At 42.3% G+C, this 17,344-nt stretch overlaps 1 protein-coding gene across 1 annotated transcript in view; it reads left to right on the top strand.

Annotated features, from left to right (window-relative positions):
* CPS1 (carbamoyl-phosphate synthase 1) overlaps positions 1–17,344 on the top strand; it is a 103,903-nt gene that overhangs the window by 70,347 nt on the left and 16,212 nt on the right. The window contains exons 27-33 of the mRNA XM_050899842.1: positions 1,314–1,495; positions 7,399–7,593; positions 8,161–8,228; positions 10,512–10,587; positions 14,096–14,173; positions 15,194–15,301; positions 16,524–16,613. Coding sequence (XP_050755799.1) covers positions 1,314–1,495; positions 7,399–7,593; positions 8,161–8,228; positions 10,512–10,587; positions 14,096–14,173; positions 15,194–15,301; positions 16,524–16,613 — 797 coding nt within the window. The remainder of the gene's footprint in view (positions 1–1,313; positions 1,496–7,398; positions 7,594–8,160; positions 8,229–10,511; positions 10,588–14,095; positions 14,174–15,193; positions 15,302–16,523; positions 16,614–17,344) is intronic.

Here is a 17,344-nt window from a genome sequence, read left to right as displayed (position 1 = left end):
CAAAGTTGAGGTTTCTTATGTGTATAAGAATACCTGAATAATTGAAGTGGAATACAAAAAGTGAATGAGCATCTGGTGACCCTTCTGGGAAACATCCAGTTTGAGATTTGATTTCCCTCTCTTCTGTGGGGTTTTAGCTGAGGCCTAGGCATGTTCTGAGGTTCCTGTTTGACAGAAGTAGGGAAATAAATTGTGTGCCTGTCAGTGGGTGACCTGTGACAGCCGTCTGTTTGTGACTAGGTGGTGGAGGCAACAATTAAGCACAGCCTGAATTTCCAATGTATCTTGTCACACAATTTTATATAAAAATAATTATATCAGTGGTTAATGATCATGTAATGACTGTGACCGCATCATGATGAGGCCAAGGTTTTCTTGTAGACTGTAAGCATAACCATTTAATGATGTTTTTTAATATGTGTCATTCTCTGTTTATGGTACCCCTCTTAAATGTTTGAGCATAGGAGTTTATGGGACAGTAGCTGTTAGCACAAGTCTGGACTCCAGCGTTGCTTGAAGCCTGCAGCGTTGCCCAAGTCCCAAGTCCTGCAGCTTGCTCAAGACCAAGCACCAAGTCCTGGTGCTCACTCAAGCACCAGGTGACTCCCTCCGTGTCTCTTTCCTTTAGAGGTGGCCACGGTGCTTACTCAGGGTTCAGGACAGTAGGACATGCTTGCCCCACAGTGTTGCCATAGTCACTGTGGCCTTTAAACTGAGATAAAAGGATCACAAAGTAGCTCTAAAAGTATTGTTTGTTCTACTGATTTCCCTTATCTAGAGTCAGCACATAGGAAGGTCAAACCCACTGAGCTGTAATTTTTCTGTTGTTAGGTTAGCTGTACTCTGCTCTTCTGGAAGGTAAAAACCACTTCAGTCTTCTGGTTTTTAAACCACATCTGTACAAATGCTTCATGTTTCCTGGAGTAAACAGTGGTGTCTTATAATAATAGACACTCAATTTGGTCACCTCCAAGCTTCTGCCTCTTACGTTTATCTCAGAGCACGTTGGTTGGGAGGCAATAGTAGCTGGATGGGCAGCAAGAGCAGACATGAGTGTTTATGAGCACAGGATGACAGACGTGTTATAGAGGCCTGTCACTCCTGAGCAGCTGAGCCAACTTACCTGTTGTGCTTGGAGGCTCATGTTTGTGGATGATTAGTTTCCATTCTTGTTCTGAGCTGACAGGAGGCAATACTGGTTGTTTTGGGTTTTTTTTTCTTTTTCTTTTTTAAGCTTGAGTGCTGAGAACGTCTGTTTATGTTTTCTTCTCTGCATCCTTCCTTTCCTTGCCCACTTTTCTGTCTCCTGGCAGGCAGCAGCGTGGAGTTTGATTGGTGTGCTGTCTCCAGTATCCGCACGCTGCGTCAGCTTGGCAACAAGACCGTCGTAGTGAATTGCAACCCGGAGACGGTGAGCACAGATTTTGATGAGTGTGACAGACTGTACTTTGAGGAGCTGTCATTGGAAAGGATCCTGGACATCTACCAATATGAGGTAAAGAAAAGCAGAAGCACAATAAAAAGCCATGAAGCAAACCAAACTTTTCAAAATTCATGTCACTAGCTTGCTTTGGCGGAGCAGCTGGGGGCGAGGGGGGAGAGCTTGCTAGCAAAAGCTGTTTGGTTTGGATCCCGATGTTGCATTTTACACATCGTTGATGTTCCTAGCAGACTGCTCAATAATGAATGCCAAATAAATATGAAATTATTTTGCAAGATGCCATATTGTGCAATATTTACAAGCAAATTTAATTTGCTGCACAGTCATTTATCGCACAAATTGTTCTGCCCTTGTGGTGCTGAGCTTTAGTACTTAAGCATATCCTTGACTTTAAGCACAAGTACTCCCCCTGAAGCAGTAGAACAAGTTATGTGCATAACGCTAACGTGTACTCAAGAACTTGCAGTCTTGGCCTTGTAGTACAGTGGTAATGGGGTGGATGTGGTCCAGCATGCAGGCAGGCAGATCAGGAAGGGGCATTGGAATTGCCATCAAACCAAAACATGTTCCAGCTCCTGATCCAGACATTGCGCTTTTCTGTTAGGAGTTTTCAAGTGTTCAGAAATGCTGGTACTAAGAGATGGAGAAGAGTCCCAGACAGATTTGGTAATGGGAGGATATATAATGTAAACAGTTGGTCCCAATATGGAAAATGTTGATTTCTAACTCAGACTGAGGGTTTCAAAGGTGCTTACAGGAACTTCATCTCCCTTGAAGTACTCTGTGTGTTGGCCATGTAACTTGCTGAAGCAACTTTGCAGAATGCAGGTCACGTTAAACTCCTGATTTTTCTTGGCTCTTTTTCCCAGTATATGACGATTTGAGCTCATCATCTTTGTGAATGGGTGTAAGTTTCTAAAATGGCTTTATAACCTGGCTATGTTTTGATCATTCCCAAATTTGGAACCAAGCAAAAGCACATCAGAACTCAAGTCCCAGTCTCTAGGCTCTGTTCTTAAACCATTTGCAAAATACTGTCTAGGACCATTTTTAGATTGCATGTTCATACTTTCCTATTTGTACATGTTGTTTTATCTCTTCTTTAAATCTTCATAGAACGGAGACTGTTACTGGAAAGCATAGATTTAGGATAGGCCAAAAGACTCTGGTGGCTCTCTGGAGTCTTAAAGGCTGATTTTTGAATGCTTTAGGATTATCCGTGAGGCTCAGCTCTATAAGCATTGAACTCTTGTTTACTTAAGGAAAACTGAACTTCTGAACTTGGGGCGTGGAGGAAACTGGTGTGACAGTTTGTGAGACAAATAACACTGATGAAACACAGCATCTAATTACTGCAGGATCAAAGAGAAGGTAGAGATAGGTGATGAGGGAGCAACTACTCATTTAAACATGTAGTGCTAGTAATTAGCAAGTTGAGTAAGAAAAATATGTGAAAAGAATAATGCATACATATTGAAACTTGCATTACCCTGCTTGTCACAGCAGGGCTTGGTGAGTTTGATGGGAGGTATTGCAGATCTCAAGGTCTAATAGCAGCATCGTGTGGTACCCAGAGCTGAAGGGGAAGGACACTGTTGGCAATTTCCCCAGCTCAGCCAGCCATGCTCATCAGCTGGACTGTGCTCATGCTTCTGGGCATGTTTTTAGCCTGTCCTGCTTGTGAAGTAAACCAAAAAGTGACTGTGAGAGGAGAGAGGGCAGGAAGGACACAGCAGGAGCTGAGGTGGTGGGAATAAAAAGAGGGAGAAGAGAGATGCTGGGAGTTTGCAGAGGATTCTGCTGCTCTGACTTGGGTATGAAAACAACCAATTTGATGCTTGCTCTGGAGGTGTTAAAGCCATCAGGGTCTGAGCCTAAACATCCAAAGTTAGGGTTGTGCTGTCTAATAAATCCTGAGATGAATAATACTCAGCTGTTTTAGAACACTTTTCTTAAGTAGTGAGAAAAGGGAATGGTATCATTATGCCTAATTTGAAAGTAGGGAAACTGAGTCTCTGAGGAGTAGAGAGACTGCGTGGAGTCATGCAAAAGGACATAGGCAGACCTGGGGACAGACTCCAAACCTCCAGCAGAGGGTAGCCTAAAATATATTATTTGCTATATGTCATTTTTTTTAAAAATGAGTGAGCCAAATGCTAATATCCTGTTAACAGAATACTTCCTCAGGCAAATGCAGTTGGAAGTCAGTCCCTAAGGAAACGATCAAGTTAAAAATTCAGGATCTGATTCTGAGATCCCTCACCAATCCTGCAGATAACCATCTCTCTCGGCTTCATATACAAAGCATGAATAGTGCCATGATTTCAGACCCATCTTTTAAACTCTCCTGCTCATTAGCCTCCTCTAGTGTTCCTATGTACAATGAACAGTGGCAAATACTCTGAGAAGTCCTGGATCATGGGCAAACCGTAGGTAAAACCATCAGCAAACAATAGACACAACCCTTTGCCCTCAGTAGAGATGATACATCAACTTCCTAAACATTGTTAGGATTAGCAGCAAACCTTGGGCAACTATTAAGCTCAAATAAATAGGTGCACTGACTTGTCTCAGTTTTTCTGATTAGACAAATTAGGCTACATTGAGGAGCGAGGTTACCCACGAGACTGAGGGGGCTGGAACCTGCCTGCCAAGAGCTGCTCATAGGTTCGCAATCCTATCCCAGGAACATACTCAGCTATCCCTCCTCTTTCTCTCCCTTGTGTCCCCTTTTACCTCTCCCTCTCCAGTTGACATTCACAGCTGCTCTGACTCACTGGAGACTGAGCTCTGTACAACAGAGCTGTGCTTTGGAGGGAAGTTTAATTTACTGTGAATATGCAAAGTTAGGTGGTAGTCTGAGGACAATAATTTAAAAAAAAATAAAATTCCTTCCCTCGAATTTATTGGATTTTTGTTTCCAGAGAATATGTTCCCTTTTTATTTTAGTATGTGTCTGCTTGAGGGTGTCTTCTGATTCTTTTTCAATTTCTAGGATCATTCTGAAACAATTCATAAAACTAAAGGAGGCTCTTAGGTACAATTTTAATGGTCTAATTTGTTTTCAAACTCAGGGAAAAAGAAAACCCAACTCTATTACTAATGACATAAAAGCAAGGTAGCAATAAAAAGAGTGATTTTTGTTATAAAGGGGAAAATAATTCTCTCTAGGTTTCTTTCACTAGATTATGTATAGCGTATATTTTAAAGATATCTGATGGCAAGGATGTTATTCATTTTCTTTATAATTAAAATATGGCTGATGACAAAGTGATATGCAGCGGACTCTATTTCTGTCTGCCCGCATTTCTCAGTGGAGCAGTCCTGTTCCCTAGCAGGCCAGTGGGCTGCTCTTTGGATGAGAGCATGCTTTGGGAAATAACAGCAGAATTTTAAAGGAAGCAGTAAGCAGCAGCTGGGTTTCAATTTATGGTTCTTTTTCAGTAAAAATGAGTATATGATTCTTTGCTATCCGCTTGAATAAGCCATCTCCTCTGTCTCCTTGGGGCTGGAGTCCCTAGTGCCATCCCAACTTTGATGCAGGCAGTATTTGGATTTTAGAGGCTCAGTGACTAGAATTGTTTTAAAGGAAAGAATAAACGGCAGCCGAAGAGAAGCTGTGAGCTGGGGCATTCGCATTTCAAATATGTTGAGGATAGATTAAGATGTTGGTTGACCTTGGCAGCAAGGCTAGGTTGACTTGTTATCAAACAGGAACCATTCCAAGCTGCAAGAAGGGGTTTGCTTTATTCACTGTCTGGTTCTTGTCCGTGTAGGATAAGGGGTCCGGGCACTAGAGATAAGTACTGTGTTTTGGGTGGGTCTGGAAGCAGTAAGGAACAGATTTTTCTTCTGAGTTGGAGATGGCGAGCTCCGATGTCATGAGACAACCCCACGTGGGCACAAAACAGCCTCTGTCCTTGCTCCACCCTCTACTAATGAGGCATTTTTCACTCCCTGTCCTAAGCTCTTTCAGATACTTGCTGTTGGCCAGCAGCAGCATGTCATCCCATAAGTGACTGCATGGTGAAAAGGAAAAAAATTGTCTCCAGCACTGTATATTAGCAGCAAATAATAATCTTGTAGACCTTGGGATAATAATTGCTGCTTAAATGCCAGACTTTTTTAGTGGCTTTTTATTATGGTAGGAAATTAATCACATTAAAGTTGAGCACGGTTTGTACTGGCATTTATCATCTATTTTTTCTCAGTCACTTCTAGTCCATCGTGCTCTCAGCTTACAGATCTGCCACTCTAAATCCCTTTAAATCCCTCATTAAGTAGTTCCTCTTCCAGGAAGGCCAGTGGGGCTAACCTTCTTCAAGGAAAACACACTTGTTAATTAAAAGAACACTGATACTCTAAAAGATAGAGCCAAACCATGGATCACTTGATTTACGTTTCTCATTTGTTAGAGATGGGTAAAACTGTGTAAAACACATTTGATTCAGGAGAGCCCTTCACTACAGCTGTACTGTGGGCCTGATTCTCCTTTGGGCAAAGTTTCACCAGCTTTAATTTGGAAGTAAAGTGCCCATTATTTAATTACCCTCAATTATTACACAATCTAAATGTAATTCATGTCCTCATAATTGTTGCAGGTACTCTAAGGCCTTTTTTTACTAGTGAAAATTTTCGCACCAGACTAGATTGTACTTGAAAGCTTTAGGGGTTCTATGTTAAAAAAAAAAAAAAAGCCCATATTTACACCTGAAGAAGGATGTGTGTTTGCAAATGAGCTCACCTGTCTCTTGTTATTTGTCATTTATTATTTCCTCACTTAAAATGTTGTGGTAGCCCAGTGACGAACATGAAGTGTGCCATTGTGGCTGGATGATGCTGTGCCACCTGTCCTGCCTCATCCGCTTCTGGAATTGAAGTGCTTGGAAATAACCTGCGTAGAAATGAGCATGTATGACAGTTTGGCTGAAATACTTGTTACTATCATTGAGTGCGCTACGAGAAATGAGGAGCTAGTCAGGAATAATGAGGATGAATTAAAATAAAAGGCGAAGTGTATCCAGAGCAATTCACCACCACAGTCTGTCTGATGGATTGCGCTCTGTTGAACTAGACTCTGCTTTGTTTTGTACAGGCCAGCAAGTGGTCAGCAGTGAGCACCCCTTAAAGACTGGCTTCTGGGGCTGGGACAGGTTATTTGCTTAGCAAATAACAGTGCTGGCAGGAAAAAAAAAAATTCCAGTTGTTTCCCATTGCCTCTGTGCTGGAGGTTACTGCCTTGCAACTCTGTAGTAAAAAAGAGTTTGCGTGAATGTCTGCTACTCTGGAAGCGTCTGACCGTGAGCATGGGAGAGGCTGTTTCCTCAGAAGAGCTGGACTGAGAAAGGGGACCTGAAACATCTTGTTTGTTCATGCTGCTGTGTCCAAAGGTCGCAGCAGGGGAGTGGGAGTGGGCTCGGTTGAAGTGATGGTCCCCATGTTCACATGTGTAGGAGAACACGGGAGGGAGACCTGACCCCACCGAGCAGAGTTTTGAGTTTCATTGTGGGGCGTCACATTTTCATAGTGCAGCGCCCTTCCTCTGCAAAGCAAGGGAGCATGTGTCAGCTCAGTGCTTATCCTTACTGGGAAAGCAGAAGCACCTAAACATGACACGAAAACAAGGCAACAGTCTGTGGTTCTAGCAGAAGTTATAAAATCTTGGCTTGATGTCAAAAGACATGTGAACACTGCAGATTTCTTTGGTTTCCTGGGAAATTTGACTTCAAGTTACTGCTGTTTTTTGAGTGATATCAAGGAGGATATTGCTGTTTTAGAGAGTCTACACACTCTGAATCTTTGCAGCCTGGGTGCCTCTGCATCAGCACAATTATGATCTACCTTTGCTCGTAGCAACCTCAAAAGTGATGTAATCTAAATATTGGATTCCTAGTTGTAACAGCTCTTAATGTTAAGCTGACTTGGACATGACTGTGCTCCTTTCTGTCTGCCAACAGGGATGCAGTGGTTGCATTATTTCTGTAGGCGGGCAGATTCCCAATAACTTGGCAGTGCCACTGCACCAGAGTGGAGTGAAGATCCTTGGCACAAATCCTTTGCAGATTGACCAGGCAGAAGATCGCTCCATATTCTCAGCTGTTCTGGATGAGCTGCATGTGGCCCAGGCTCCCTGGAAGGTAGTCAGCACACTGGTAAGTTGGGATGTGCATCTGGGAAACAATGAAGCAGCTGAGGATTGTTATGAGCATCTGCTCGGGCAGCACCGACTTACTGATACGTTTCAAGATTCCAAAGACATTTGACAGTTTTTTACTGCCGATGTTGAACTTTTTGATCCCTGTAAAGTGATGCTATAGCATCACTGGGAGTGGGATGGAAACTGGAAAGGGAGTGTCTTTAAATCACCTTTACACAACATGGGATATATACCCAGCAGAAGTTAGCACCACTGTCAGGCTACTCTAGTTTATCCTACTGGCCTTGAAAACTATTCTAGCAGGTGGAGATTGCAAAGGAATAGAGATGTGTTGGCACTGCTCTTTTTCCTGGTGAAGCCCTATGGACAGGGAAGGTCTGAAGATGACAACTCTGGAACCAAGAAGTTGTGTACTACGTTCAGCCTAGGCTGTGGTGCTTCACTCCGCCCCCCCACCCCGAATCTTAATGGCTACTAAAGTACAAATACAGTTAGAGCTGAAATTTTGGTATGACTTTAAAATATTTTCTTGTTCACAGCATGTTTTTCCTCTTTTCTTTAGAGAGATGCAGTTGAATTTGCAGGCTCTGTGAGTTACCCATGTTTGCTGAGGCCTTCCTATGTTCTGAGGTAAGGCTCAACCATCAGAGCTCATCAAGTTGGGGGTATGAACTACAAAAGCCTCTTTGAGACAAGGTAGAGTAATTTCAGGGGATGAGTGGAAAACGCTATGCTAGGTGCATGTGGCATAAAGCTGCCCGTCTTAATAGTGGCACAGCTGCTCAAACCAATACAGGAAGCCAGTGGATCCCTTATGTCCATCAGGCACAAATCAAAGGTAGAACATAATCATAAGAATGTCTGTTTAGCTGCATTACCTTTTTCATATCTCAAGGCCAAAACCATGAACCATCTGGGATATTCTTTAAGGTTCCTGAGACTACTACCTGTACAATTAAGCCAGATGATTGTTTGCCACCAGGAAAAACAGAAGAGAACATGCTGAGGCCATTTATCGGGGTTGACATCTGTTTTCAGAAAATGACAACACATCTTTTGAATGCAGCTTCTTATTTGCCAAGCTTCTCTGCTTACAGGCATGTTTTATGTCCCTACGCTGTGGCAGCTGCTTCTCTTTAAATAGACATTGTACAGAGCCACGCATTTCCAACAGCTAGACTTTTTGAAGAAGTTATACCAGCGCGTACACACAGCAAACTCACGCTTTCTAAATGATCACTCTTCTCTGGGAGGAGTTTCTTCATAGCTGGATGACTAGGCACAGAGAGGCATTTTGCTGGGCACAGTTTACAAGTGAAAGTAAATTGGTGACAGGATCCTTTTCATATGAAAGAGAAACACGTGTCAAAATGAAGAGGCACAATATTCATTTTCAGGGGAGAAAAAAACCCAAAACTTTTTATTTCAAAAGAAGAAAAGGAGAAGGATTTCTTGTATGTTCAACCTTCAAGGAAATATCCTTTAGAAGAGACTGCTGAATGTGACTTTTCTATCCAGTTTCTGAAGTTTGCACTGGGGTTGCGAAGCAAAGTTAAAAAACCAGCACTCAGATCAGGAGGATAAGTTAGAAACTCCCCCGATGTTCTCCAGATTTTTAGGGAACACTTCTTTTAGCCTGTTGTTTCCATCTGTATTAAATTCAGTACAGGCCCTTTCCTGTAAGTATTTGCTAAAGGGTGTTTGTGCTGGTTAGGGGGACTTCAGGGAGAAAGATGAAACTGGAGGATGTAAAACTTGAGGAAACAGAAAGTGAAAAGCCCTAGTACAGCACACTGTCTGGCCTCTATTTGCAGAACAGCAGCAGGTCCACAGCTAGACTTCTTCATCCTTTGAACAGAGATGGCCTTTAATATTTGCCAGTTGCCTTGGAAAACTAAATGCATTTCCCCACCAGTTATGTACTGTGTGCACCAGCTCACATCCTCAGTGGTGCTACTGACATAGGTCCATGGATTTAATTGAACTCTATTGCTTTACATCAGCTGAAGAGGTAGTCTGGTAAGTATAATCACCTAGGTACTTGTGTCTATTTATCTTAGGCTACAGTGACTGATTTCGTGGAATAGATCCTTCCTCCATCTTTCCCCACAGCTTCTGTGGGCTTGCCCACCAAAGCAAAGGGGAAGCTGAGCATCAGTGGTAGAAATGAGCAATGTAACATCTTTTTTAAAAGATTCTTGTCTTTAAAAGGGCCCTGAATCACTGACTCTCGACCCATGTTCTCCAAGATCCCCCTCTCTGATATTACTGACAGCTACATTTCAAAGTAGCTTTCAGATACAGTGTCTTTATCTTCTGTGCTTCTCCGTCTCCCTTAAGGACTAAGACATTAGGGAAGGGGCACAGTGAAATGGCTAGCAAAGAACAGCCCATTTTCATCTGCATTTACACTGTTGCAACCATCACCAGTGGCCTGTGCATTCCTTGCTTCATCTGTCACTGATGAGCAATTGGGCTAAAGTGAGCAAAGCATCTGTTTTGTCCTGAGCTCACAGCTAACCTGCACATATGGTGAAAGTCTGGGCCCTTAGTGGGGCTATCTGCCTGACTAGCCATCTCCTCCAGCTTAGGGGGAGCTCTAAAGGCTTGGGTCAGAAAGGGGATTTGGCAGAAGTGCTAAGGCTACACAACTACAGTTCTTTATTTGATTCTTTGTTATGGTTCTGGAGGTCACCTGTCTTCTCTGGGAAGTATAACGGAGGTTCATTAGGTACCAGCTCTGCCTTTCTTTCAGTCAAGAGTGGAGCAAGTGGCTTGAGTCAGGAGCTTGCTTGGCTAGTCTGTCATACAAACATAGTTGGCAACCCTGTGCTGTGGTGTCTAACACTCTGGTATCTCCCTTGAAGTCACGAGGGAAGCTGACCTGTTTTCTTTTCTTTGCCGTTCTCACAGTGGGTCTGCAATGAATGTAGTATTCACTGAAGAGGAAATGAAGAAGTTCTTAGCAGAAGCTACCAGAGTCTCTCAGGTACCAGTCTTCATGCTGCTACTGCTTTTTCTTTTTGTGTTTGCTGTATTTGTTTCAGCTCTACTGTGTTTTCCATCTCTTTGTTTCTGTATTGTGTCTTCCGTGCTCTTTCCCTTCCTTGTTTGGGGAGGAGCTAGGGAAATCAGAGTTTGACTCCTCAGTTTTTTCCCTAACAGGCAGACCATGGGAGCCTGTGCAAGCATCCTTACTGATACCACTGGGATGTCTGCATGGAGCAGGGATGGCAGTTAGCTGTTGTACCCAGGCATCCATTTCTGACCAGTTAATTATATAAATAGATGTAAGCTAGTGGGCTGGGACCCTTCCTACCCCATCTAAGCTTACTAGTAGCAGGTTATACCAACCAGCATAGAACTGATAGCATCTTTCCCTCAATTTCTGACCTGTTTTGCCTGGCTTCTTTGGACAACTTAACTTCATTCTGGCATCTTCTCTCTCACCAATGACCTTTTTTTTTTTTTTTTTTTTTTTTTTTTTTACCCTTTTAAATGCAGGAACATTTGCAAGATTTTGCTATGACAGTTAACTCTCCAAACCATGTACTGAGTTCCATTTTCCTCTGATACAAAAGCAGGACTGCTGCCTGCTTACTGTTAATCCAGTGGGATTATTGATCTGCAGAGTATGTAATGCAGAAGATGAAAGCTCTGGTTTCCATTTTAAATGTTTTTCAAAAGCTAAGTTGGGGATTTTTAAAAGTGCTTTTTTTCTAGCAAAGGGAAGGATTTGGTCTAGTACATTGAAATTTAGAAGAGAAAAATCTGAGCAATTTCCCAAAGACATGAATGCTTCAGAACATAGTAAAGAACTCAAAGCCTGAATTTCTTCTATACCTTCTATCAGTGTTATTGTACAAGGGATGTTTGGAGAGATGAGAGTATGGGAGTTGGAGAAAGTTAAATGATTGAGGCTGAATGAAGAACATGCAGAATTCAAAGTCTGACCTTTCAACAGTCTCTGAGTTTGGCCTTGCCTTTTGGTCTGTTTTCTTCTGAGGGTTCCCCCCCGCCCCTCCCCCCCCCCTTTTTTTTTTTATGGTCACTGTTCAGAACAGTACTGTAGCACCATAAACACTACTGTCACAGGAATCTTGGAGTTAAAAATAAGTAAGTCAAAGAGGAGCTCTTTGAAAACACAACTGGCTATGGAAGCCAGACATGTTACTGCTTACTCAGGGCATTTCTTAGGTGGTTAAAGCTTGAACAAGAACAAAACCATGTGGTTTTTAAGTGTATGAGGCGAATGATCGAAGTTCAGCGTTTCAGCAAGAAAAGATGGATTGAAAGGGAGATACCTTGCAAAGTAATAACATCCTGAAGGATAGTTTAGTGTGGAGGCAAGCAGACCACTTATTACCATCTTTGAACAACTTTAAAGGGATTTTTGAAAGCAGGAGAGTACCACTGTTCCTTCTATCAGAAGGAATTATATAACTAATTCTCAAAAGACTTATGGGGTCAACCTGTGGTAGAAACCAGATTCTTAGCAGTTCTCAGCCTCCCAAAACACCTAGCTCTCTGTACTTCATCTTAAGTACGCTGCTTTGTGTTCCCCTGTGCACTCAGAGGCAGACCAGGCAGCAGCCTTAAGCCATGTTCAGTGGAACAGATCACTTTCTCATGCCGCTGGATGGCTTTATGATGGCGACAGATACCCTATAGGAGGCTGAAGCCCAGGAGAGTGACACTTGGTCAGCTTAACCTGTCACAGCTTGATTGACTTGAATTGGGCACTGTTGCTCTTCATTGCTGAGAGGTCTCATCCGTGGTACAGGAGGCCTGCTGGGAGTTGAAGTTGTAGAGTCTTGGCAATATGTGATGTATTCCTAGGGGAAAGAGTGGATGTTCCCATGGGATCCTTATGATGTCCAGTTCTGCTGTGCAAACAAGGCACTGACGCTTGCTGCAAATGTGACCAGTTGCACACCATGAGTCTTTGGGTGCTCTGGCCCTGATCCTGCAGAGACTTACACTCGATTTACATGCTAAATTTTCGCTAGTGTAGTCAGACTGCTAAGGGAAGACTTCTTTCTTCATCCAGTATTTTATATTGACAAAAGCTATGGTATAGTTGAAGCTAAGCCAGCAAAAACCAAACCAGAACAAAAGTACTGTATTCTGCTTCTAAATTAGGTAGGTTGTTTTAGCCTCATCAAGGCTTTGTGGCCTGTGAGTGGTTCCACAGAAGCTAGCAATATTAGTTGTGAGTATACAACTGAACATGAGCATCTTTGTGGGACACAGGTTTCATTTTTTCTGGTTACAAAGCCTTACCTAGTCCTGCTCCATCCAACAGAGCATCTCCAGATAAAGTGCCTGACCAGTGTTCTGTTGTTTTAGCTACTTTGCTGTTATGGTGTTGTGTTGTTATGGCATTTATGTTGTCAATAATGTTCAAAACTTCCTGTGAGAGTTGAGACAGATTGGAATAAACAAGGTCTTATGCACATATAAAATCTTCTGGTGAAAAACTGCAGCAAGACAGTAAGTTACAGGACACAAGTCACTAAATTTATGAAACAGTGTAGGCTGCAGCATTGTCCTTGCCTATGAATTTACCCTTGCACTGATAAATGTAAGGAATTGTATCTTGTAACTTTTGGAGTTGCTTTATATTTTTTCAAGAGGAGCCTTTTGAGCATGCACAGACTGTCATTTATTCCATTTTATTCTCTAATAAATAACAGGCAGTTAATAGTAGATGGGACAGGTAAAATGTTGAGACATAAAGCTGGCCAGGAAGAATGCGGATTAGATTTTTAACCGTCTGTTGGAGCAGGTGGCTGGAAGGAGAAAGCATTAGAGGAGAGTGGGAAGTGTGTGCTAGCATCCCAGAGATAGGCAGGAAGAAGAGGAAGGAAAACAATATATACCAGGGAACGTATTGAGAGTCAAGGACAGGCCGTTCCTGGCCAGCTATAATTAGCGGCAACTTCTCCCTGGGAGACTTAGGAAACCAGGCAGAGAAATGAGAAAGGAATGAATCAGTTGCCTAAAATATATGACTCTAAAATAGCAAACGGCCACTATACAAAGTCATTAAGTATGCCAAGAATCAATTACTTGTGAAGCAGTATGTCCAGTGAGGTCTGGGAGGCTCAGAGGGAGGAAGAATTGAAGATCTTGGAGGTAAGGATCGTCCTTGAGAGACAGGATCAGAGGTCACTGGATCCATGCACATGTCCCACTATCTTCTTTTTGCCATGTTCTCGCTTAAATACTTCATGGTTTTGCCCCAAATTTCCCTATCGTGGTGATGTTATGGAGGACTCAAAATAATGCATCAGTGGCTTTGGGGAAATCATGCCAAGTTTCCCCCCATTATTTCTTTGCAAAGTTCACTTATCTGTGGAAATAAGGATATTAATAGATTGGTCTTGTGGGATTCTGCTTCCAAAGGTTTTCCAGTGATGAATAGTAGAGCACTTGGATGGTCCCCAAATACTCTCAAATAAAAACTTTCTTCTTTTATCTTGCCTTGATGACAGGATCACCCTGTGGTACTCACTAAATTTATTGAAGATGCCCGTGAGGTGGAAATGGATGCCGTAGCCAAGGCTGGAAGAGTAAGGATTTTGCTTTTCTTTAATATTAAACTTGTTTTTCAGGATCGGAGATTTGCAAAAATGTGTGGTTTGAATGATTTACTATACAGCCATGGATTCGTGCTGAGAAGAGTAGAGAAACAAGAAAAGATGAATTCATCTTAGGTTCAAAAACATCGTGCTTGAAAAGCTCAACCTACCTTATTGTATGCATCTAAATACTTTGGGGTTTTTTTTTTAAGCATTGCTTAACCATGTGAATGAATCCTTTAGAATGTAATTTTTACTGGATTTGCAAATCACTGGCTTCACAAATTACTTTCATCAGAATTGTACCAGCATGTGATACGATATTACCACAGTTGTTTTATTATTACAACTTCACCTTGCATTTCGTTACTAATCAAAGACAGTTCTCACAAAAAAATCACAAACATCTCATTTAACAGAAATATGCTGTTTTCAGTCTTCATTTTTAACCAGCAGACAAGATCACTTTTTCAGTATTGAGGTAGTGCACCTTGATGCAATTGATTCAATTTAAATCCTTAGGCCTGAACTCCCTCTGCTTGCTTTTTTCCATGATTAAAACACCATAAAAGAGTGGGGGGGGGGGAAATTATATACAAATGATGTTAGTCCGTACTTGTTTCTGTTGGGGAATGACAACTCTCTTGTGTTTGTGGCAAGCAGAACTTAGAGAGCTGGTTTAAAGCCTAATTAGCTTTTACCATCTGAGGCAATGTGTGTTAGAGAGAGGAAGGAAGCCTTAGGATCTCCAGACTGTGGTAGGTTTTATCACGTTTGCAGTTTGCCTAACCATGGTATGAAAGACACTAACATGATCCCCTTGTTCATATGCCTTGTGTCTACTTCAGGCCTGTTCTCCCCAAAATCTTGGGAAATTCCCTTCCCCCCCCCCCCCCCCCCATCTATATCCTCTTTTGGATACAGCTCTGTTTAGGATGCTGTGCTGGAGATGGGGGAACGGTTCATGAGAGAGGGTGAGGTGACTAACTGCTCTCTTGTTACTGTATGCAGGTTATTTCACATGCTATTTCAGAGCATGTGGAGGATGCAGGCGTTCACTCTGGAGATGCCACCCTCATGTTACCCACACAGAATATTAGCCAGGGAGCCTTGGAAAAGGTAGGCGTTGCACTAGCACTGAAAAGAGAAAAGAAAATAAGAGTTTGCATCTGCTTTCCCTCTTTGCTTGGGAGAACTCAATCACCAGTGGCGTAATCAAATCACCAATGTTTTTTTAAAGGCCAGTGTGATATCTGCAAGTGTGGGATGTCAGTGTGCCCCCTCTGATTGGCTGCACTGTACATAGGAGCATCTGAACTGTATCCCATTAATTTAAGCAGTAGATGTACACACTTTCAGACCCATTGGATTTTTTGTTTCATTGGTTTAGAACCAGCTTCCATAGCAGTAGAGGACTGTCTAATTCATATATATGCTGCACTTTCCACTTCCTTTTCTCCCACAATCCTTAAATGATTAGATCAGGTGTATGACTTTCTAGGTGCCTGCTTTTCCAGAAAGGATATCAGGATGAATGAACCTCACCTAATCTTGACTTTTTCCCCTTTCAAGAATAAACCTAGTGATACAGAGTTAGTTGTCAAAATGCATTTTCTAAATGAAATGTGCCATCCGCTGTGACGTCATCCTATTAAGGGTTTGCTTGGAAGCTAGCAAGAGCTGTAATGCAATGGTCTGTGCTCCAACTCTGTTTACAAGAATGTCGAAGGCCTTGGTTCTGAAAACAGTAATCTCCTGGAGCAAAGCTATTCAAACGCTTGTACTGAAATGGCACATGATTTCTTGACAAACCTAGAAAATAAGACCATAGTGTTTTCTCCCAGTTTGTTCCAGAGTATATCTGCTGAGACACGTCCCACTGATCTGTGATGGGACAGGCACGTTGGTGAAAGTCTTTTGGGACACTTGTAAAACTGAGTAGTTAATCTCAAATGGCAAAACATCATTATTCATTATTTCACTGAGAACGGTATAAAGGCTCCAGTGTGCAGTGTAGGAATTGCAACAGATAGGGCAGGCTTTTATTCTCTCTCTTTCTCCTTCTTTCCCCTGCTTTCTCACACACACACACGAAGCTAATTTTTACTTCTGCCCTCAAATGGCGCTTCAGACGCTAGGTTACCAGGCAAATTAAACATGTTTGTTTCTGAAAGATAATGCTATTGCCAAAATGAGGGTATAGAGAAAAAATATGCTAGGGCAGAGAGATACAACACTTAAAGAAATCCACATGTAAGATGATTTATTGCCACGATGTTATCTGTTTTGTGGGATTTATTTATTTATTATATATACACACATTTTTACTTTATTTTTATAGGTAAAAGCTGCTACAAAAAAGATTGCAAATGCCTTTGCCATCTCTGGTCCATTCAACATTCAGTTCTTGGTGCGAGGCAACGATGTGCTGGTAAGAGCTCTGGTGGCTGTTGGAGGAGGTCAGGCTCTGCTTTGGATAGTTAGATGCATGGTTCCTGTGGTCCCTACCATGGAAGCTCTGTGGCAGTAGCAGCAGCGGGCAGTGGGTTTCTAACTTGCCTTGTCTGACGATGTGTGGCTCACCTATGCCACCCCTAGTCCTGCAGCTCTCCCTGTCTATGTGGGAGAGAGCATCCTCCCCTGCCTTCACATTGAGGGTGAAGTGAGTCTGGTTGCATTGTCTGTTAGCAGTAGCTTTGTTTCGCTGTGGGCTGCTGTCCTTCCCAAAATTATCAGTTTTGAATATGATTGACAGCACTGGGACCTGCACCTCATCCTCTGAACTGAATGTCATTGCTTTTAGATCTCCGATATTCTCTCTCATCTTTAGCTATTTCGATCATTAAAATAAGCCTTCCAAGGTATTGGAAAGAAAGCAAGACAATTTAAGTGTTTAAGCCTTTAATATAAGCCATTAAGATGGTTATCTAAATAGCGTGGTCCTAGTAGCTATCAGTAACAGAAGTACAGCGGATGTCTGACCCTTTATGGGTAACAGTTGGCTTTTTGTTGCTAATGGAAGAAGGTCAGAGGAGTGTGAGCAAGAGTATGACTAAGGAAGCGGGGAATGGAAAGAAAACCTGATGTGATATAGAAGAGATGCACTGTTGGTGAAAGATCCTGTTTGGGCTATTAGTTGAGAAAAATGTACTTACCGTTCTT

This window comes from Gymnogyps californianus, chromosome 7, assembly GCF_018139145.2.
Source record: "Gymnogyps californianus isolate 813 chromosome 7, ASM1813914v2, whole genome shotgun sequence".
NCBI classification, from domain to species: domain Eukaryota; kingdom Metazoa; phylum Chordata; class Aves; order Accipitriformes; family Cathartidae; genus Gymnogyps; species Gymnogyps californianus.
Note: the sequence above shows the minus strand (reverse complement) of the source record. Positions and strands in the feature narration are given on the sequence as shown.